Here is a 24579-nt window from a genome sequence, read left to right on the forward strand (position 1 = left end):
TATTTACTTAACTTTGTTCGTACTACCTCCCACCCTACAACTCCCTCACCCCGCTCCACCACCCCGCAGGACTCCCTCGAGGGGCTGCCACTGCTCTAACTGCTTCTGAAGCCGCCTTCAGGACTGATCATTCTGAACAACAGCAGAAAATGGCTCCATGTTCAGTATTTCAGTGGAGCACATCCATCAATGGGTGTATATGTGTGTATATTTGTGCCGACAGCAAACAAATCATGTTACTGGAGAACTCTTAATGTGTGACGGTGGTTGCAGATGTGGGCACCTGCATGACTTTGAGAGAGAAAGGGAGAAAAAGGGGAGAAATAAGTAGGAAGCAAAAGAAAAATAGTGACAGTGGGAGAAAAGAAGGTATGTGAAAGGACCTGGACGTGTTAAATGAAGAGGCAGACTGTGTAGGATCATGAAAGAAAGACGCATGAAGTGGAATAAAGGCTAGGGCATCTTGGTATTCCATAACCCCAGCATTTGGCAGCAAGCTTCTTAGAAAAAAAACTGGGCCTTTGTTTTTCAAATTAAGCGCTTGTTACACACTGCATCACTGGTGACAGTACCATAACGATTTTGCCACAACTCATCCCTCCTCTCTCGAAACTCTCCTGAATTAGAGGGTTTCACTGGCTTAAAGTAGAAAACAGAGTTACATTTAAATCTCTATGTATAGATAAGTTGTAGGTACTTCACTGCAACAGAATAGCAGAAGGCAAGGCTTTTGGATTTTTGTTTGTAGCAAACTGAGTAGAAGAGCAATAAATTATGGATGGGTTGACTCTGGGTCACGGTAGAAACTTGCTGTCAACGACTAGCTATTGACCACTCAAACAAAAGCTTCCTGCTTACAGCCTCTCCCAACACAAATGGACTTGGCGAAGATCAGTTGGAGGACCACCTAGTTCTCGACATCCTTCTAAAGAGGAGGACTTTTCCCTTCTACCAAAAAAGTGGAAGTTTCTCTCATGGGTAAGACCAGCTGGCCTCTATTACAAGGACATAAAGGTATGAAAGACACCATTACCGGAGAACCAGGAAACTAGTAGAAACTAGATCCTGTGTGGGATTCCTGGCTGAAGAACATAAAATGCAAGAAGAACAGAAGAGGTAGTGGACTGGTGGGGGTTGGTAGAAGAAAGTGGCTGAGCTGGCTTTACATTGCTAACTGTGACCTACAAATCAACAATCTATCCCTTTCCAGTTGAGTATCTTTTGAGTGGACACTAGGAACCTTTTTAGCAACTTAAGAGGTGTGAGAGCAAATATGTGTACCTGATTCAATTAACTGCCTAGAATAGTCCTACCCTTCCAGGCTAAACGAGGCAGAGTGGTCTACAGTGTCACTTTTGGTAAATCATACAGATGAATATTGACTTTTACACCCCTATTGTCCCTGCAGTGTTATTTGAACTTTTCTTAAAAATATTATATCTCCTTATTCCCACTTCCATTTTTGTTGTTTTGTCTTGTGTCAAACATTGATTCTTCTTCCTGTTACTACATTGTGAATTAATATTACTGCTTGTGTTGCTACTTAAGAATTTGACACTAAATTCTTCAATGAAAAGCCTGCTGCTTTGTGTCATTGCTAGCAGATGCACTCCCAGGTTTTCTCCCTGAAACTACATTTTATCTCACAGAACAAACCCGAAGTACTAATCTAGTTTCTTATATACAAACGCTAAAGTTGTGATCAATGAAGAACTAGTTCAAGATACACTACTATGGTTATCCCCAAAAAGGTATATTTACCGATTTGTGTGTTGATTTAGAGAATTTACATAATTTTACCTAATTGTTTACCTTTTGCATATCTGTAGATGGAGACAAATCCGTGACAATTTATATGTGACCGCATTAGTATTTGATTCATTGCAACTTATACTTCAGACATTTGTTTAATTATATTTTATTAAATCGTGATATATTTTATTTTATATCTTTTTCTTCAGAAGCCGACATTTCTGTTCTTATATGAAATACTGCTCGGGAACGGTGGTATTCTAATGTAATGTTGCATATGAGATTAACACACCCTAACATGTACTTCTCATCTTTCCATTTTTATTTTAGGAAATGCTATTCGCCCTATTGCTTTGCGAGCAGTGTCAGCTATTGCTAAAGCTCTCCCAGGATTCCCCATTTTAGCAACTGGTGGGATTGACTCAGCTGAGAGTGGACTGCAGTTTCTTCAAAGTGGAGCATCTGTTCTGCAGGTTGAACTTGTTTTAGTCACTTTTAAATATATTTTACATTGTATTTATGTTAGTGTGCTTCCAAATGTAAATATTATATTAAATGCAAACATTTAGCTGTAAACTATTATTAAAACTCTTTGCATATTTGCCTGCAGGAATTGATGTAGGCAGCCTGGGGGAATAATGCTAGTGAACCTTCCTGTCAATGGTTTCTTAGGCTGTAAAATAATTTACTTTTTAAAGGACACTATTAAAGTCGCAAGGCTAAAACTCTCTCAAGTGGCGCAACAATATCCTCCTTGTATAAATTCAGGCGCCACTCAGTTATTTGCTAACTATCATTCACATATGTGCTGCAGCCTTCTTACATGTACACTTATTAAAGAACCAAATCCTTTGCAATGTGAATGTACTGTAGAACCAACACCAGAACGTGTGCATGTGGAGCTCAATCTCATTCAGATTTGTGTACATGCCCTTGAACCAACCCCTTACATATGGACATGATCTCTGCCACCTATAGGGGCAATATCCTTATAGAGCAGAAAAACAAATCCAGGAAGAAAGATTAATAATATATGGGAGTACAACCCAGAGTGGATGTGCATGCTTGATTTGAGCCGGTGGTTGCAGGTGGAGCCACCGGTGCTCATTTTGGAGGATATGCACTTTTGTTTCCTCACTAGGCATTAATCCAGACTAAAAGAGGGAAAAAAACACATCAAAAATTATATTGAGGAAGAGACAGAAAAACTGTGACAAATGGAAGAAGTGATGAAAAAGAACTTGCAAGAGTGAGATAAAAAGGCAGGTGTTTGTGGGTGCATGAAACAGGCATGAAGTGAAATCATGACTACTCAGCCCCGGTATTTAGCACCCCCATCACACTGTCTGTGGTCTTCTGAGCAAAACCTTGGTCCGTGGCACCTATTCTTTTGCAATCAATTGTAGCACTGAGTGTAAGGGAGTAATGGCTACATTGTATGGTAGAAAGATCCAACTTTAATTCTTTGGATATATTCCAAAGTGGGAAGTGTAAAGTATGACACATTAATTATTTAAGACAGTGCCAAGTAAGAGACTGTGACAAGCAAGAAATGCAGAGGATGCATCCTCTCTGTTCACCGAGGCAAATTTTAGCACAGCAGTTATGCCTGCCTGTGTTATCACAAGCATCAGGCTCAAGTGGCAACTAGCCTAGAAAGAGATTCGGATAAACACCAGACCTCTGCATTCAGTACAACCAAAGGGGAATCTAAAAAAGAAAACAGAACAAACTAAAAGCACAGCTTATAACAAAACAAAAAATAATATGCCAAACATTGGAAGCATTCAAAGAAATACACAGATCATTTAAGAGTCCTATTCATTGTTCCGAAGGAAGGACACAGCTGTTGTCGAAATCAAAACCAGTCCTAGGAAGAATGTCTTGAGACCCACAATGCAATAAACAAGCAAGTGTTCTTGACTTTACCAGGCAGATTTGGACGTTCTTTCTCTAAGACAGAGTAGATGAGAACTATCTAATCAGTGCATTTAGTAGCACCCATTTTCTAAGTTTTAGCCATAAGCCAGAATTATTTCACGGAAGAGACTGGCGTAAGACTCAGGACCAATTGTCTTCCAGAAGGGTAATTCATACCTGTTCCTGTACCAGAATGGTGTGCCTAGTATCCAGAACAGGGGGAATAATAGTCACATACTTGAGCCAGTGGAGAAGCAGTGCCTATTTGATAGCGTGTCCATAATTTGGCGGCAGATCTTGGCGGTAGACCCGTCAAGGAACTAATCTCAATATATCAGGCAAAAGGCATATCCACGGCCATCTATGGATCAGGTATCTGGGGTACTGAAAACATAACATCTATTCAATTAATTGAAAATCAATACCTCAGATATCTGCTGGGGGCCCCTAAATCCTCAGCAAATTACCTCACCCATATTGAATTGGGTCTGCCTTTTATTTCTGACACCATAAAAATTGCACCTATCCTTTTATGGCATAAAGTGTGGGCTACCCCGGAGACAGCTTTTAACCGCAAATTAATCTCTGACTGTCTTATTCTGGACGGTGTCAGAAACATTAAATGGTTGTCATACGTGCAAGCTCTGATGACCGAGCTTGGCCACCCTGAGTTTTTCTCTAGACCATCTACTATGGAAATGATTGCTAGAAAATCACTGAAACAACTGGCCATGAATCATCTAGCTAATAAGAGATGGCTACAGAAAAACTAAAAAACACAGTTCTGGCCTTTCACAAAATTACTATTAACCCAGGGCCACAATTGTACCTTGTAAGTGATCTAGCCTGCTACTCAAGAATGTTGTTAACACGGTTCAGGTTTGGAACTTTCTTTCGCATAATTACTTTTCCATCCTGCAATAATTGGTCGAGGGAACTGCCTACCTGCCCCTGTGATGATTTATCCCCCCAATCAAACTTACACTGTATTTTATTTTGTAAATTTTATGTTGTTCCATGGAGGATTATTTTGAAACCAATCCTTAAAGCATGGGGCCACCGCTCATGCAGAATAGCCTATGTTAAATTGCAACAGCTGGAAACCGACTCCGTGGCTCACGCTACATCTAGTTTCTTAAAACTACTGATTAGGTTTAGAAACTCTATGTAAAGCATTTTACCCTTGTACACATTACTATTTATATAGCTTTTTAAATCACTTGTTCTTATCAAACCGGATTTCCTCGCCCCGTAATAACAATGATTTCTAAAATGTTGCACTTCTGTGATACTTTGTGATCGTATGTTTCTTTTTAACTTGTATGCTTTTATGAATTCATTTCTGAATATCGAATATTTGAATTTGAATTTGAATTTGGTAGCGTGTCTAAAGGAATGTGCATTATTAGTAGGTAAAGGTTTTCACATTCAGCTGGTAATAATATCACAATCACTAATAGGTCTAGTCAAGTCTTAATAAATTAATCCTTGGTAGCTTAGCAAGCAATCAATCAGGCAGAAATGTGTACAGCATTTGTTTTCACCAAAACATCAAATAAGAAAAGGACAAAACATAATAAAAATCCCAAACCAGTTTATAGAAATAGAGAATAGTTTTATTTTTAAAACAACCAAATCAAATGTAGGGAACCGAAGATATGAATTTTTAAAGCTTAAATAAACAAATGTGCATTCTAGAGCCAAAAGGCCTATAGCACCACTCACTTCTATCTGGTCTCATTGGACCAGGATAAAGTCGAAGTTTTAGGATGACCATGATGGAGCATGGGTCAGATAGGCTGAGGTTTAGTTCTCGGTCAAAGGCTTACCTTCTTTTTTTTTAAGCTTTTCTCTTATCAAAGGGCTTGTTGTCGGATCCAAAGTTCCATTGAATAATTACAGTCTGCTGCAGCTCCACCAGTGCGGTTCAAAAGATTCATTAGTCGACAGCGGCAGCCTAACTATTTACGTCAAGCCGGTCTCATCCAAAAGCTTTTCTGTAAAGCTTTGCAGAATGTTTCTTTTTCCACAGATGTTTCTTGTGGAGGGTTTCTTGGGGAAATTTAAGGGTCCACTAGATCTGGCAAAGTGGTCAGAGACTCTTGGGGTCTAAGACACAATCTTCCACAACACACTTGCACAGTCAATGGAAAATCCAGTTGCAGCTGCTCAGCTAGGGTATTTCTCACTTTGGCTGTGCTGGTGACTTCTTCCAGCTCTGTTGTATCTGTTGCTGATCCGCAGGCCCACTAATTTTCCTTTGATACAGGCACAGTCCTTTCTTTGAGGAGCCTTGTGAGTGCAGGGTCCAGCAGGGCAATCCTTCTTCTGTTGTTCCAGGCAGTGTTCTGAGAACCTCCTCCAGGTCACCCATATTTATCCTCCATTCTAGGCTTGCAAGAGGGGGGACACCCCTCCCAATAGTGATGACGTTGCTCCCATCTGCTATGACCACTTCCTATGAAGTGTGTCATATTTCTGATCCAAAATGCACTATTTTTCAAATATCAAAATGGAGAAAATCTCTCATTGGTGTGTGTGTATTGTAACCCAATCCAAAGGTATCGCTAATATATAACAACACTCACCTTTCACCCCCTCTCCTAATCTAATTAGGGGGTGCTCCCATCTGCTGGGGATTAAAAAAGAGGGGATTGGCCTTGGTCCTATGACATCTGTTTTCCTGCCTTTGAAGTGCCACTTACCTCCCCAGCCCTCTAACTCTCCTTGGCTTCTTTGGGAAACAGATCTCCTCCCATCAAATATCTGTATTGTTTCAGCATTAGGCCTCTTCACATCTACTTGAGGAGCAGCTTGACTCAGGCTGTCAAAGACTGGCCAGTCCGAACAGGCTGTTACAGGGTTGCTTTATGTAAACTCAGGATAGTAAGTTCTAAAATTACATACCTGTATTAGTTACATTAAATCTAACTATTAGATGTTGCAGCCTTAGGGTGGTCTTCTCTTAATCATTTTGCATCCACATTTTGCTGAATCTTTTGATGGCCATAGGACTCTGAGGTCTTTACCACTGCTAATCAGTGCTAAAGTGCATGTGCTGCTTCTCTAAACATGTGTGAATTTGGTGCATACCTGATTGACCTATTTAATTTACTTGTAAGTCCGTTGTAAGGAGGAATACCATAAACCCAGGGACTGTAAGGTAAATGCTACTATTGGGCTGTAGCACTGATAATGCCTCCAACAGAAATATCCTTTCAAACATGTCTCAGGCCTGCCACTGCAGTGCCTGTATGTGCAGTTATCACCAATTCGACTCAATGTTTAAAAGTGCTTGCCTAACCTTAAACTCCCCTTTTATTACATATAAGTTACTTCTAAGATAAGCCCTATGTAGCCCTAAGGACAGGGTGCTATGTACGTAAAAGGTAGGGCATGTAATTTTATGTTTAGCATGTCCTGGTAGTGACAAACAGCCAACTTTCTTTTTTACTACTGCAGGGTCTAGTCCTCCCATAGGTTTGCATTGGGAATACTTTAACAAACTTTTAGGCTGTAATTCCTGATAGAGATTAAGTTGGATTTAACAATACTATTTTAGAAATGCGACTTTTAGTAGGTGGACATTTAGCTGCACTTACTGCTCTGTGTGCCTGACAGTCTCCAATACACGTCTGGGATGGGTGACAGCTACACTTTGTGCATTCCCCTCCACAATACAGGAAAGATGGGTGTGTTGAGTACCCATCTATTTACATTTGCATTCTGATTGCCTTGCCTAGGCAGGATGGAAAAGAGAACCTAACAGTTCACTTCAAAAGGTAGTGTCTTGTCCCCACCCAAAGGCGGATTTACTCTCCATAGATAGCCTGGCAGACAGGACTGGGCTGAAAGGAGAACCTGTGCACTTCAGATAGCTGCTTTGAAGTCACCCTCACTTGCACTTTGTGGTAAAAGTACTAGGTCTCTGACCCCCTAAAATCAGACACTTATGGATCTTGAACTGAACTTCTGCCAGAAGGATTGCTGTGCTGCTTAAAGGACTAATCTTTGGACTACATACTTGAAAGGCCTTCTTTTTTCTTGTGTTGCCCCGCTGCCTGCTAATCTCTGACTCTGTTGAAGTAGAGCTGGACTCTGCCTTCACTCCTAGTGATCTCCAAGGGCTTGTTGGCTTGCCTCCTGTTGCTTGAGACTGCAGGAAATCAAAGTCTACCCCTGCTCCAGTGCTTGGCTCAATGGAAGTGGCCCAGATACTCGCAGCATGGATTTCAAAGCAACTCATGTCTGAGTGCAACAGAACTGGTGCATTGAGCTTGTTGAGGAAGTACAATCGGCACATGCATCCGGACCAGCACTTTGCCTCCTGAGATCGATGCGTCTGACAGCGTATCGCCTCCACTGCAGCTTGGTTACATCAACACATCCCCTTGACTACGTGACAGAAACCAGTACATTACTCTTTGCTTCTCGACCCCAGCACCCGTCTTCAGAAATGACACATCGCCTTCACATCAAGGAGAAGATCGACGCATCTTGTTTCTTGTGACCAGGAAAAGTACTTTGTTCACTGGACCCTGCATGGGTCCTGTAGTTAGCCTGTTCTTCCATGAGGTCGGCCCAAACTTTGACTTAGCCCCAGTCCAGCACAACCTAAAGTAACCGTTTTAGCACTACTTGCATTTATTCTTTTAAAATTCAATATCTCATCTTTTATACTTTGGATTTTTGTTATCTTGGCCTTGTTATGTTTATAATATTATAATCTTTTTTCATAAACCTTTGTGGAGTCCTTTTGTGGTGTATTCATTGTTTTACTGTGTGTGTGTGTTGCATAAGTACTTTACACATTGCCTCTTTAGTTTAGCCTTACTGCTCTTTGCCAAGCTAGCAGAGAGTGAGCACAGGTAAACTTTTAGGGGCAGATTTACAAGCCCCTTGCGCCTCTTTTACGCCGCCGCTGCGTCACTTTATTGACGCAGCGGCCTCGCAAACGATGCGCCATGGTGCGGGGTATTTACAACGTGACGCATCTGGGAGATGCGCCACGTTGTATAGCCCTGCGCCATAAGGAGGCGTTCCGGCTCCTAAAAGTGGCTGTGTGAAATCTACAAGATAGGGGTCTCGTGATACCAGACCCCTAGGTATTCAACCGGCTCACTCTGCTATTCAAGAGGAAATTCCACAGGGTAAAGTTGCGTAACCTTTGTTAACGGATTAACAGTTTATTTGGAGTCCCGAATGTCATCCAAATGTAATATTTTCCCTTAGTGGGGGGGATAGTTTATCAGTGGATTTACGGACAAACAGCACCATATCATCTGCTTATGATGAAATATTTAAAGGACGTTGAGGGAATTGTAGTTCTACAGTCTTGTGGCATTGTCTTATTTTGCACCCCAATGGTTCTAGTGCTATTCAAACAAGAGTGGTGATAGGGGTCATCCCTGTCTTGTACCTTGCTTAAACTGTATTGTATCTGACACATATTGATTCACTCTTATTCGTGCTACAGATGCTGTATAAAGTATTTTAATCCATTGCAGGAGAATCGGGGGCAAACCCATTTTTTGTAATACTGTGAATAGATATGACCATTCGACAGAATCGAATGCTTTAGCTTCATCTAAGAAGACAGCAGCTGCATTGAATTCTGTGTTTAGTTGATGTGATAATGCAAATAAGGTGTGATTTTTATGGGCTGTGGAGCGGTGGGGTGTGAACCTCGACTGATCCGGTAATATAATATTAGGCATTAGCGTTGTAGGCATTTGGAAATTAATTTATCTAACGTCTGTGTTAATTAATGATAATGGCCTGTAAGATTCACAGTTTCCTGGGTATTTCTCAAGTTTTAAGAGCTCTAAGAGCATAGCTTCTCTTAATGTGGGCGGTAGTATCTGTTTACTATGGGCGTCACCATACATTTCTACAAGGTGAGGGGCTAACAGTTCAATGTATTCTTTGTAACATTCAATAGTAAATTCATCTGGAACATTGGGTAGTGTTTTAATCACATCTGTAACTTCTTCAACTGTGACAACCTGCAATAGATACTCCAGTTTAGCATCCAATAGCCAGGCTATCGCAATATCATCTAAGAATGTTAAAATGTCTTTTGAGTTAGCTGTGCCATGTGATGCATATAGATTTCTGTATGTATCCATGAAGGCCTTGAGTATGCCTTCTGTATCATAATGCAGGATGCCCTTATTGTCTCTGATTTTAGGCACTGCATGTGCAGTATGACCATTGCATATTTTATGTTCCAATACACCCTTTTCCCCATATTTACGAGCAATAGATCTCTTCAAAATGTACTTACGTTCATCCTCTGCAAACTGCTGATATTTTCTGACATTACTTTCTTTATATCAGCTAGTATAGCCTTGTTTTGAGTACAATCATATTCCTGTTCTAGGACTCTAAGCTTGGTTTCACGTTGGGTGAGCTGGTTGTGGATGCATTTGTACTTATACATACTCCACGTATGGTAGCCTTAAAAGCCTCCTATAAGAGGTTCGGGTTGTCAACTAAGAGCTGACTTAGTTTAAAATACAACTCTATAGCCTGTCTAATGGTATTATTATCACATGAGGAATCTAACAATGCTTTAGCGTTAAACCGCCATATGTATGGTGGTGGTGTATATTGGGGGAGCTCAAAAGATAAGAGCACTGGCTTATGACCCGACAGTGTTTTCGGCAAGTGCTGTACGTCTCATGTCCATGTGGTGACCCCTCAGTCGCTATCAAGTAGTCAATGCGCGAACCAACTATTAAGAAATGTGTCCCCTTGAATACTGAAGGTCCCTAGGGTCAAACTAGCCCACTAGGTACCTCCAGTAACTCTGTTGCAGAGAGGTGTGAAAAGGGGTACGGCCTGGACCACCTCTCTACAACGCAGCACAATGGCGCTTACTGGAAGCACCTTGTGGGCTAGTTGGCCCCCCAGGGGCTCTCAAGATTGAAGGGGAATTATGTCCCCAACTTAAAACACACCACTGGGCGTGTTTGCACACGTCACCTCAGGCCCTGTCCCCTCCTTTGCCCCTGTGTAAACGCACCCTGTGTCCATTTTAAATTGGGAGATTACGTCCCCTTGAATCCTGAGGACCCCTAGGGTCAAACTAGCCCACTAGGTACCAACAGTAAGCACCAGGGAGCTGCGTTGCAGAGAGGTGTAAAAAGGGGCGTGGCCTCTGAACACCTCTCTGCAACTCAGCTCCCTGGCGCATACTGCCCCCCCTCCCGGGCCACTTGTAGTCTGGGACTTAAGCCCCCCACACAGGGTGTTGTTTAAAAAAAAAACCCTGGGGGTGACGGTCCCCGGGGTTGCGGGGGAGGGGCGTGAGGCATATATTCCAATGAAGCTCCGGGGGTGTTGGTCCACGGGGCTTGGGGAGGCCTGTTGATCCCCCACCCATGCATTTTGAAGCCCTGGGGATGGTGGTCCCTCTGGCTGGGGGGGGGCTCACAATTTTATAAAGCCCTGGGGGTTGGTGGTCCTCGGGACTGGGGGGCCCTATGGGCCCCTCATTCACATAAGCACATTGCCCCCGGAGTAGCTAATTACCAACGAAGCACTGGAGCCCGCACTTCGGTATTCTTTTTTATCGGCAGGATCCGCGCACCCTGCGTGGATTTTGCATATTAAAAAAAAAAATTGGCGGTCCTTGTTGGACCCCCTACGAAGGCCTAGGGGGTCAGGGTGTTTCTACTCTGCCCCCATTTTGCGTTTTGTGCATTTTGTTTCTCAGCTTTCTTGTGGCTCGGTTCTACCGAGGCACAAGATGGCTGCTAACACTTCCTGGTTTGGAGTGTTGACAGCCAATTAGCATACAGCTTGTCATCGGGAGGTTGTGTGGATCCACTGCGGCCATAGATATATAAGGGATTTTACTTTTGATGTTCTCAGCAACTCCTGACGTATTAACACCATTTAACAAAAAGGCATGAGTCTGAACCAAGGGCTACCTCCTTGCCAAATTTGGTGTAATTCCATTCAGCAGTTCGGGCTGTAGCTGTGGCAAAAGGTTCCTATGAAAAATTGCATGGGGAAAACACGTTTTGGGACCCTACTTTTTTCTCACCTCCGCTTCATAAATCACCCCGAGACTTTCAGGTTAGAAGCGGACAGGAGTTGGCCATAAGTTTTGAAAATTTCGCAAAGATTCATCGACCGGCGCCAAAGTTATTGGAAATAGAATTTTGCGGATTTCCGATTGAAAATAGGTCCTAACTATAGCTACCTACTGGCGACCAGCAGTAGGCAATTTATATATGCCGTGTGGTCCGTGTCCTGATTTCTGGTCGTCCTGGTGGCGGTGAAGTCGGGAGTTCGTGAGGCAATATATATATATATATATATATATATATATACGCGTCTTATCCGTCAGCACATGCAGTTCACTTGAAAATAAGTTAAAATAAATTACCTGCAATTTTAAACCGGAGAAGTGTCCGTTTCTTCATTCATGCTACATTGCAGTTGGGAGTTTAACGTGATATATATATATATATTACCTACTGGCGATAGCCAGTAGGTATATATAGTTAGGATTAATTCTCTATGGAGCTTTTGAAAATTCTATGTCTAATAACTTTGGCGTTTGTGGACGGAATCGGCTGAAATTTTCAGGAAAATGGCACATTTTGTTTCTGAGCAGCCCTTGAAAATTTGGGGGGGTTTCGTCAAGGGGGGCCGAGAAAAAAGGGGGGGTCCCAAAACGCGTTTTTCCCATGTTAATTTCCATAGGGTGTTTGGCCTCATTCATTGATAACGATAGACGTGGTGTCGCTTTACACCTCCATCAGCCACGAAATTGGGATCAAAGCCATAGAGTTTTTTCTGAAACAAAGGCCTATAACAGAAAGAGAACATTCGAAAATGCTAACTGAGATGATCAGGATGTGCCTATACAATAATGTCTTCTTATTCAACCACAAAATGTACCAGCAAAAGTGTGGAACAGCCATGGGAGTTTCCTTCTCTCCAAGCTATGCGAACCTCATGATGGGGTGGTGGGAGAGGAGCATAGCTTGGAGAGAAGAAAACGACCAATACATGGCCAAAGTAGCACTTTGGGTGAGGTTCATAGATGACCTGTTTCTCTTGTGGAAGGGAAGCACATCTGAGTTTAAAACCTTCTTTGATGTCCTCAATGCAAATGATGTTGGCTTAAAGTTCACGTACAACATAAGTCAGAAAGAAATTGAGTTCTTGGACATCAAAGTCTTTGTACATAACAACAAAATTGAGACGACTACCCACAGAAAGAAAACGGCAACAAACAGCATCCTGCACGGTTTGAGTTTCCATCCCCAAAAACTGGTTAAAAGCATACCTTACGGTGAGTTTCTCCGTATGAGAAGAAATTGCTCAACAGAAGAGGAATTGGAGGAAAAATTTGATGACACAAGAAATAGATTTCTTGAAAGGGGTTATAAACACAGAGATATAACCATTGGGGAAGACAAAGCTAAATGTAAAACAAGATTGGAAACATTAAACTTGGAAAGACCTAGTGAATCAGAAGAAATTGAACAACCTGAAGAAAACAAACAAACAACAGAGCATGAAGAAAAACCGAGAATGATTGCAACATATAACAAAGAAAGTCATAAAATTCAAAAAATCCTGGCAAAATATTGGCATATTTTAATGAAAGATCCGGACATTGGGAATGACATTGGAACTGGCCCTTTAGTAACATATCGGAGAGCGCCAAATCTCTCGGACCATTTGGTAAACAGCCACTTCTCACTGACAAAACAGAAAGACTGGCTACAGAAAAGAAACATTTGATTTACCAAATGCAAAACATGCAAAGCATGCAGAATAGGTCAAAACGCAACATCTATTGCAGACCCTTCAGGCAAAGACTTCACAATCAGAACAAAAATAACGTGCGAGTCCTCCTTTGTTGTATACATGCTCATGTGTCAATGTGGAAAAGAATACATTGGGAGTACCAAATGTCCTCTCAAGAAGAGAATTTTAGAACACATTCGGGCAATACAAAACAATGACAACACCTATGCCATGGCGAAACATCTAAGAACACATACTGGCAAAACCTGGGAAGATATAAGATATTTGGGACTAGCATCCATCCCTACCCAGGAAAGAGGGGGAGACAGACTTCTGAAATTGAGACGTTTGGAGTCTAAACTTATAATCAAGTTCAAAACAAGACAGCCAAGAGGGTTGAACGCAGACGAGGAGATGCATGTACACCTCTGAAAAACACTGATCATTGACTTTATGTAAAATTCCTATGTGAAGGAACATTGCAAAGGCCGCAACGTATAATCGAGGGGAAAAGTGTGGGACATAGGGCACTCAGCCCGTCTAACGAATTATAACGCAAAACGTTATAAGAAAGGTCCTTGATGCAAAGTGTTTATTGTGAAAGCACAAAATGGACTTCAATTTCGAATTGAATTATTAGCATATAATTTTATTGTTATAAAATTTATGTTAGAACATTTCTTATAAGAAATGTCACCCACACGCAAAGCCCCACATAAATGATCTGTTTTGATATTGAAAAACATACGTTTAATGTACAAACTACAAGGCCCATAATTCCTCATTTTGTTTAACTGAGTGAATAGTATAAATGGTGGAAAGTGAAAAGGGACTCTTGTAGAACACTGCCGTGACCAAGAACGTTAGTTTGAAATGCGTAGGAGTTTTTGCTAAGAGACCTAAAATTAACTATCGTGTTCAAGAGGAGTGCCGCGTCCTTGCCTTTTGTTCATAAAATTACCTAGGAGACACGCTCCCGGTCTCCAAACGCGAGCACCAACCGATGGAGTTCCCTCTGCTACGGGGACATTTGTGAGGAATATATATATATATATATATATATATATATATATATCTATATTTTACCTACTGGCGATAGCCAGTAGGTATATATAGTTAGGATTAATTCTCTATGGAACTTTTGAAAATTCTATGTCTAATAACTTTGGCGTTTGTGGACGGAATCGGCTGAAATTTTCAGGAAAATGGCACATGTTGTTTCTGAGCAGCCCTTGAAAATTTGGGGGGGTTTCGTCAAGGGGGGCCGAGAAAAAAGGGGGGTCCCAAAACGCGTTTTTCCCATGTTAATTTCCATAGGGTGTTTGGCCTCACTTTTAGCTCGAACGGCTGAATGGATTTGCACGAAACTTGGCCAAATTGTAGGGACTGTTAGCCCGATGTGCCTTTGCTGGGTCTCAATATATGTGCTCCAGTGGATTTTGAGAAATTAACGTTTTAAAAAATGTATATATCTGTGACAGCGTCCCAGATAGCGCTCCAGATCGCGTACTTTTCGCGTCACGGAGCTTTGCGAAGCGATGCTGATTGGCTCTCCGGTATCTGTCAACATTCTAAACAGTCCGGTGCGGCCGCCATCTTGTCTCTCGGTAGGATCGAGAGACAAGAAGAGGTGAAAAACGAAGGGGGAATTTAATGAAAGGGGGCAAGGTAGACCCCGCTTGACCCCCTAGGAATGATGTTGGGGTTATTAAAGGGTCCCGGGGGAAAATAAAAAAATTAGATTTTTTACGGTAGAAGCGCTTCCCGGATCGCGAACCGGGCCGCAAACTGGTAGCGAAACGGGAATTCGCCATTTTGTGTTTCGATTTAATTAAATTACTAGGTATAAGGGGTTACGGGAGACGTATCCTGATCCCTTATGTTTTCTGAGGGTGGCTGAGGAGGCTCATATATGTTGATACATGTCTTCCAGCGGCTGTGCGTGAGCGTTTTTTTTTTTGCTGCGTGACGTCTGTTAACGTTCGATTCGATGGAAATCAGGAAGTGTTGACCGCCATTTTGTCACTGCGATTAAATATTTTGTTAAAAATAATTGTTATAAATTAATCCTTATTGATAAACATTGTCTGCGCCATCTTGCCTTTTTTCCAATGCCACAATTTTGTCGTGCACGGCAGCCATTTTAGATGCCTTGACCAGACCCACTCTCTGCACGCCGTCGATTCTCAGCACGGCTCCCCACCCTCGCAAGCATCTCCCCCACGCACTGGTCACCCCTGCTCTCTCTCTCATGCATGGGCCATAAACCTCCCCCCATCTGCGCTGCTCTTCCCTGAGAATCACACCCCGTGCCCGCCCGACACCTTCCTTTCACCCTATTCACTACCGCACCCTCTGACACTCCTCTTCCTCTGTGTCCGATTGTCCAGGCCAGTCCCAGGCTATCACCTAGCCCTGCGGATGTAGTTTATGGCCCCAGCTGTAGAGAATCCAGACATGCCAACCCTCCCGATTCAGGCGTGAGACTACCGATTTCAGTGCTAGTCTCCCGCCTCCCAATTCCTGCAAGCAAAAACCCGATTCCTCGGGGGTTTCAGCTGACAGGGCTTGGTATTGTGTAACGTGCTAATTCTTCCAGGAAACGTCAGAGGGCCGATGCAGGGGCTCTAGAAGGGGTCATAAACCATTTAAGCCTCATTAACAAGCGCATGGTCTTTTAAAGATCTGTGAATTACTCTGGGCGGCGGTGTGTGTGCCCTGTTTCAGGAGCGGGCGGGGGGCGGGGGGGGGGCACTGCCAGCAACTTGCCAGGCCAGGCAGTGTTCAACACTTGCATCACCCTTTCTCTGCCTGCTATTGCGCTCCATGCTTCGGAAAGGTAAGAAAAAGAACGTGCATTTGAGTTTGAAATGTCCGATCCTGCAGCAGCACACTTCCAAAGCCCACACATGACAATAACCCGATTCAAGGCCCCATTCTCCCGATTTTTTTTTTTAAATCTCCCACTTTGCTCTTCTGAAATGTTGGCATGTATGAGAATCACCCCTCTTCAAAGGAGTTACAGTAGATGAAGGCCCCCACCCCATGAGATCCGTCACACCATACGGGTTCCTACTATCTGATAATCATCCTGTATTGTGCTTGGGGAGGGGATTCTCACTGTGAGGGTGTGTGGGACCGAGCCTGAAGCGGAAGATTCCAGGGATGCCTCTTTCTACATCAAAGTTTTTACAATTATGTGTCACATTAATAATATATAGCACTTCAACAAAGTAGTAGGATTATAAAACTTTAATAACTTATAAATATATACAACGCAACAAAAACAGTAAACACATTTAAACATTTTTTTGTAAAAAGAAGCAACAATGGTCAGTAGCTGTGTTTTGTGCGAATAGTCCCAAGGCAGCACAACGAGCTGAGTTCTGGACGGCACCCAGGTGATGTCACCTGGGTGCCGCACTGGTTTTTGGTATCCTTCAATGCAGCTCCGAAAAATGGCGTGGGGCGTCCCTGGGGAGGCCTTGTCAGTAGCGGTCTGTTGTGCGAATAGTTCCAAGGCAGCAGAACGCGCTGAGATGTGGATGGCACCCAGGTGATGTCCAGTAAACTGCCGCACTGGTTTTTGTATCCTATAATGCTGCTCCGAAAAACGGCGTGGGGCGCCCCGGGGAAGGGGGGGGGGGGATGCGGCATGAACGGGCCTCCCCAGGTGGCGGCTCGTGTGCTGTAGTGGGGCGCCCCTTTACCGTTTCAGTTGCCATTCCGCCCGCTTTTGGTACACTGTGCCAAAATCCGCCATTCAGCTGAGTTGCGCCTACTCTTGCGGTTCAGCGATAGGCGGCTGCCACAGGACTCTCAAACTGGCGGCAGGCTCTTTCCTTTTTCGGCCTGGTCCACTAAAATGGCCCTGGGACACCTTGGAACTCGGACGCTTGTCTGCTAGGTCTTGGACCCCATTCTCGAAAGCGTCACCTCAGCCGTGAAGATTCTACAAAAGTCTTGGGGGCCCTCGGCTCCTGCAGGCTTCCGGTGGGGAGCGGCTGCCATGATTGCTCACGGAATGACCACGACTTAGCCACGAGACGGTGGTGCTTTCATGCCGACGCCAGCTTCAGTCTGAAACATCCAGAAACAAGGTGGGGCTTTCATCGTTTTGGAAAAAAAAATGTTCTACACCAATGAAAAGTGTTATTTTTAGGTCATATGACCAAGCCTTCCATCATTAGGAAACCAAAAGTAAAATGAACCAATGAAAAGTTTTATAAACAAGTCACATGACCTGTTATGCGGCATATGGCTATAAAAAGCGTAGAAAATCCGTTGGCACGTGAGGCGGCGTCAGTAGCGGACCGATGTGCGAATAGGCTGAAGGCAGCACAACGCGCCGAGATCCGGATGGCACCGAGGTGGTGTCCAGCAAGTTGCTGCACTGGTATGGCTATCCTACAATGCTGCGCCGAAAGTCGGCGTGGGGCGCCCCGTTGGCCTGTGAGGTCCCGTCAGTCAGTGGGGGCTGTTTGAGGATCTGACTGCATTGGAAAGCAATGTGATGCTGTGCATCGCCCCCAAGATGGAGGCTCCTCGGCTGCAGTGGGGCACCCCTTGGTGTTTCACTCGCTATCCAGTTGAGTTGCGTTCGCACTTGCGGCTACAGTAGGCCGAAGGCAGCACAACGCGCCAAGATCTGGATGGCACCGAGGTGGTGTTTAGCAAGTTGCCGCACTGGTGTGGCCATCCTACAATGCTGCGCCGAAAGTCGGCGTGGGGTGCCCCGTTGGCCTGTGAGGTGGTGTCAGTAGCGGACCGATGTGTGAATAGGCCGGAACCAGCACAAGGTGCCAAGATCCGGATGGCACCGAGGTGGTGTCATAGTTGAGAGTTCTGAGCAGTGCTTGTAACACTGTCTGAAGCTTATTTGCACCTGCTGCAGCTTCACTATCGCCCTGGTGTGGCCAAAGATCGCCCATGACATAGGCGGCCGGCTCCCGGGGTCTGGCGGAACTTTTTTCCTTTTCCTTTCTGTATCTTGTCCCACAATCTGTTTGACCTGAAGACACGACCAGGTCCCTGAATGTGTGCAGGGGGACGTTATTGATTGAATCAAAATGGCGGCTTCACACAAAGCTGAGTCAAGCGTTGCTGTTGATGCTATACAGACAAAAATTGGTTTTCAGTTTGTACATTCTTCAGGATTTTTTTTTCCATCCAAGGCTGGTTGAGAGTTTGTAGAACAATGGCTTCAGATTTTCAACATACTACTCTTCAACATTCTTCCTAAATGTAACAATGTGAGACTCACTAGGAGAACGGCTGTTTATCTTTCCTTTCAAAATGCTGCCAACAATATTTTCTGAATGGAAGACACCATCTTGTAGCATAAAGGGCCGAAAGGGGTTCTGGTCCGGGCGCTGGTTGGTGGAGACATTTTGACTATATCCTGGACCTGCCCGGCCTCGCCCAAAATGGCGCCGGTATAAATGGGACTCGTAACTCCTTGTTGTGTACTGGTTGAACAACCTTGATATCACGAGATATGAATGCAGTTTTGAAGCACATGGCGGGCGGGGACGAGAATTGATTGAATATTTTGACATCCCTATTGATATTAAGTTCTGATGTGTTATTGATTACTGTACTATTGAAAGTTCGAATTAACGTCACCCATGGTACTTGCCCGCAAATGTATATCTAGATAATTTTATTGAAAGTGGCCCTGTCGTATTTTAATTACAAAATGTACGTCCACCGATTCCGCAACTGTTAGACACCTTAGTTCTTGCAACCTAATGGCCCGCTCGTTACGTTCCTCTACAATGTAAATGTCTCCTCATCATATACGATTTCAGTTTGCTCCGTGGCCGGCCCACGTGGTTATAGGCCCGTATTTGTATACTGACATTTTCACAATAAAGGTTTTTAAAACAAAACATGGTAGTAGTATTTACATTGGTAAAGTTTTTAATTTTAATCACTGTTTTCGAATCAGTAAAAGGCAAGTGAAATAAAGCAGTCCAATTACATGACGGATAAAAGGTATAATACGCAGGAACGCAGTAAAGATAAATGGTCAAGGGCAGTTGTGTTTTCCACTCCTGCAACATAAAGTGATCGATAAGAATCTGATAATCAGGCGTATCGGCGACTAAGACAGCAGGCCGAGCCTCTTTTACTCAACGGCTCCGTCATGGGACGAAGAAACGCCCTTTTTCTCGAAAAAGGAATATATTTTACTTGCAGGACAGTTGTAAATTTTCCGGGAAAGTACATTAGCCTGGAACATTATAACATATATGTTTAAGAAAAAATAATGTTCGAAACCAATAAAAAGCGTAATTTTTAGCTCATATGACCAAGCCTTTCATCATTAAAATAACAAAAGTAAAATGAACCAATGAAAAGTTTTATTAACAAGTCACATGACCTGTTATGCTTACGTTACGCGCTGCGCGCCGCGCCCCGGATCGCTTCCGGGAAGCTGCGCTTCGCGCACCGGAGCACTTTCGGGTGCGCTAACGCGGCGTGTCATATAACGCATTACGCGACAACGTAGGTCCAGAATATAGTCAAAATGTCTCCACCAACCAGCGTTCGGAACACAACCCCTTTCAGCAGTCAAAAAAGTTCTGTTAAATGACAACAGAAGGGACAGGCAACAAGAACCATCAGTCAAAGAGGGGAGGGCAAGTTCTTCTCTACCGGGTCATATTGGGGCGCTACCGGAACTGATCGAATTGGTAGTCTACAGTGTTTCTGGATTTTTCAGACTGAAGCTGGTGTCAGCATGAGAGCACCACCATCTCGTAGCTCAGTCGTGGCCATTCCACGAGCAATCATGGCAGCCGCTCCCCACCAGAAGCCTGCGGGAGTCGGGGGCCCCCAAGACTTTTGTAGAATCTTCAAGGCTGAGGGGACGCTTTCGAGAATGGGACCCAAGCCCTATCAGTCAAGCGTCCGAGTTCCAAGGTGTCCCAGGGCCATTTTAGTGGACCACGCCCAAATCTGAAGAGCCGGCCGCCATTTTGAGAGTCCTGTGGCAGCCGCCTATCGTTGCATCGCAAGAGCGGGAGCAACTCAACTACATGGTGAGCGAGACGCTGTAGTCGCAAGAGCGGGCGGTAAACAGCTGAATGGCAGAAGAGGCACAGTGTAGCAAAAGCGGGCGGAATGGCAACTGAAACGGTAAAGGGGCGCCCCACTACAGCGTGTCTTCAGGTCAAACGGATTGTGGGACAAGGTCCAGAATGGAAGAGTCATCAAAAGGCAAAAAGTTCCGCCGGACCCCGGGAGCCGGCCGCCTATGTCGGGGGCGATCTCAGGCCACACCAGGGCAACACGACTTGGGGAGGGGGCAGGAGCTAAGTGCCATCTCACCGCCCCTCGGGGGCCTCCGTCAAGCGGTTCAGGGAGGCACCGCATCACATTGTTTAACAATGCAGTCAGGTCCACAAACGGCCCTCACTTACTTTGAGAATAGTGAAGCTGCAGTAGGTGCAAATAAGCTTCAGACAGTGTTACAAGCGCTGCTCAGAACTCTGAACTATGGCACCCAACATCCAGGACTTATGCCATTTGAGCATGGCAGTGACATCGAAGCAACTCAGGGACCAAAACCATGAACGTACACTCACGTATGAAAATCTTACTTGGGGAGGGGGCAGGAGCCAAGCGCCCCCTCCCAGTCCGCGCCACCACACCGTATGTTGAAAATCTGAAGCCATCGTTCTACAAACTGTCAACCAGCCTTGGATGGAAAAATGTAGAAGAATGTACAAACTGAAAACCAGTTTTGGTCTGCATAGCATCAGCAGCAACACTTGCTATCAGAGTGCATGAGTTTCATGCTCGATCGATTGAGCTAGCCGGATCGGGCAACAAAAAGTATAAAATAGTTATGTAAATAGTTATTTAATAAAATGTTTTACCCTGTTACTTTGCTGGTGTGTTGTATATATTTATAATATTTGCATAGGGTTTGTCGTTATTTTGGGTGGGGTGGGGTGGGCGGCAGAGTCGAGATGTCTTGCAGCCATCATGGTGTGGAGCTAAGTTCATCTTACTAGTTTCGTATTTCTCATGAGGGGTTGTTCTTAATGTTTCTATTTTAGCGAGGTCAAAAACAGATCCCATTAGTGGCCTACTGATTTTGATCGATTCCTTTTGTTTTTTTAAACTATTTTTCACTATCTGCAAAGACTAAACAGAGTATTGCGACTCTGTGCTTGTTTGTAAATACAGAATGAACCAAAGAGAACCAATTCTAAAACAGTAAATGCTTGGATAGCAATCAATCAAATAGAGAGAGAAGCAGGCACGACGGATTACAACGGGGGCAAAGGCCTGCGTTAACTACCCTTAACTATCTGCAAAGAGAGAGTACTGCTAATAGAAAAGGGGGGGGGAGGGGGGGCAGCGTTCAAAGCACATCAGCGTGCATAAACACGAAAATGTTTTTACCTATCATGTACTTGACATTTGACAGCATTTGATATTTGGTATTAAAAAACCATTGAAATTCACAGAAAAAAACATAGGTTTTAGGCCATATATAGTAGGGGATCCAGCTTCAGCCGGGACTGGGAGAGTTGCTGCGAAGGCTGGAGAGTGCCCCGCAGGAAAGAAGAGCACCCCCGATGATGCCTGGCTTGCCCTCCAACCGCAGGTAACGGACAGCGTGTGGAGTCGAGCTACCGTGCGGGGAAGGCGGGCGGGAGCGAGTGATAGGCGCCGGGGACTTCCTGAAGTGACGAGCGGGCTCACTGGGAACTGCATAAACTGCGGGGATTGCTTTAATCAACTTGATTAACGAGTCACCGGGGATCTAACCTACCCTGACTGCGAAAGTGTCTCATGCCATAGCGCCTGGAAACCGGGTTTAACCCACTACCCTTAGGGACTGTTTATCCTAAAAGAACAGAGACTGGCTAACTCTGCCTTAAGTGATGGGGAAACTGTTTCGTCCTAATGCGTGCTAATTAAAAGTCAGTCCTAACTCTGAACTGTGTATCAAAGGTACCCAAGGTCACTTGACTGACGCCTATTGATTCCGGATGGTGAATCATTATTCTTTGAGAGCCTTGCACAGTTTCTAAATAAGGATAACTTTACTGGCTTTATATGCACCTGGATTCCCCTGATTATTGAACGTGTCAATTGTGGATCTGGCCTAATTCTTAGATAAAGATATTTATATTTTTATATATAAAACCGGTGTAGTGTCTTTTTCTTGTGTGTGTATTTTACTGAGAACTGTTGGTGTGTTGCACAAATACTTTACACATTGCCTCTGAAGTTACGCCTTTGCTGCTCTGAGCCAAGCTACCAGGTCGGAAGCGGTGGTCCCTACTTGGACTAGGGTACATACCCCTGCCAACTAGAGACCCCGGTTCTAACATGAGTGAATGGATATCTCAGTGCTACATGTCAAATTAAGTACATATGTAAAACACAGTACATGTGAAAGTTCACATATATAAATTACTGTGCATAAGAGCCAGTGAATGTGTGAGTGACAGTATGGATCATTGTGAACTTGTATCAGGGATTGTATAAAAGAGTAAATATGTGTTAGTATATGTTTCAATAAGTAAGGTGTGTACAACTGTATAGTTGAGGATATGGAGGTGTGATTGATTCAGTGCATGACTGACTAGGTGTGTGAGTAACTCCATGGATGAGTGACAGTCTGTGAGTGTCTGTTTACTCTGAGTGTATCTAAGGTTATATTAGAGTCTGAAGAGGTTGATCGTATTATCACATGATTGATGTCATCAGTGATGTTGTCAGTGATGTCATTTGAGTTGTCATCAGTGATGTCATTTGAGTTGTCTTCAGTGATGTCATCAGTGATGTCACTGACCATGTCATGAATGATGTAATATGTGACATCATCAGCAGTGGATTGCGGGTGCGCGATATATAGTTAGCGCATCTAACTATATATGCGAATTTCAATGATTTTATGCGAGTAAAATAAGGTTTTGTAAATGCAAATCCCTAACTATATATGGCATAAAACCTATGTTTTTTTCTGTGAATATATATATATATATATATATATATATATATATATATATATATATAATATTTTTCATGCTTGAGGTGCTTAGTCTGAAAGCTTCATCTTAGGCAACTGCTATTGCACTGTTTCTTATTTCGATTATGAACCCAGGTTCCGAGGACTACCAGGTGGCCCCATATCATAAATATATCTATACAAATAAGGTCATAACAGAAGAAGGTTGGGATTGGACACTCCATTCCCCAATTGCACTTTAGTTTCTCGTACTCACAACAAACTGACTTAAGATCAGGGCGCTGAAGTGATTGAAAGGTGATGTCCAGTTCTCAAAAAATCTCTTTAAAAAAATGTATGCTTATCAGCCTAAATTACTCCGTAGAGCTAGGTCAAATTAACATGATATTCACATAGCACCTTATGCCACGCCTGCCATTTGGTATAGTGGTAAATAAGAGATGGCGCAATCAGTATACGCAAAAATTATTTGACCACCAGAAGGTGCAAGACTTAGATCATTGTGGTGTGACCAAGTGCACTGCATGCCAGGCAGATTTCTGAGCAGACTCCTTCATGTGCAGATTCCCATACAAGTTTAAAATCGCCTGCATCATCCCACACCAGCCGTTTCACATAAAACTGAAGGACCCATATTTGCCCATTAAATGCCCTTATGAGCTTAATATTATTATAGACACCACCTCAAATCAGCCCTATAACATGATACCGTTCCATAAAGTGCACAATGTGTACAGTCTAACCTGTGCATTTGCTTCTGCGCATAATTTATTTAATTAAATTAAAAAGAGTAAACTTCGGTCTGATATAAGATATTGTAAGAGGTTTAGTGTGATGGTTGCTTATTGCTTAAAGCTGTAAGCCTTGTTACAAGCATGCAGGTACATTTATTTAATTGTAAGATGGGCCTGTACATAGGGTCGCACAGGGCAAAAACTAAAAGTTCCCCGTTAGCGAATCAGACTGCTAAAAAAAGTCCCATATTATCAAATTAGAGCAGTTTTGAATGACACATTGTGAAGGTTTTGTGCAAAGTATGAGAGACTGCATGAATGTGCCCTTGCTTCCAATAATGCTTGTGACAAAAGCAAGGAAATCAGCAGTAAAACTAGCCAACCAGACGATAAAACTGGCCC

At 43.5% G+C, this 24579-nt stretch overlaps 1 protein-coding gene across 1 annotated transcript in view; it reads left to right on the top strand.

Moving 5' to 3' along the window:
* Positions 1–24579, top strand: part of DPYD (dihydropyrimidine dehydrogenase) — a 3292815-nt gene that overhangs the window by 2749338 nt on the left and 518898 nt on the right. The window contains exon 19 of the mRNA XM_086954704.1: positions 2083–2225. Within this exon, the coding sequence (XP_086810830.1) occupies positions 2083–2225 (143 nt within the window). The remainder of the gene's footprint in view (positions 1–2082; positions 2226–24579) is intronic.

Source organism: Lissotriton vulgaris, chromosome 1_1 (assembly GCF_964263255.1).
Source record: "Lissotriton vulgaris chromosome 1_1, aLisVul1.2, whole genome shotgun sequence".
In the NCBI taxonomy this organism is placed as follows: domain Eukaryota; kingdom Metazoa; phylum Chordata; class Amphibia; order Caudata; family Salamandridae; genus Lissotriton; species Lissotriton vulgaris.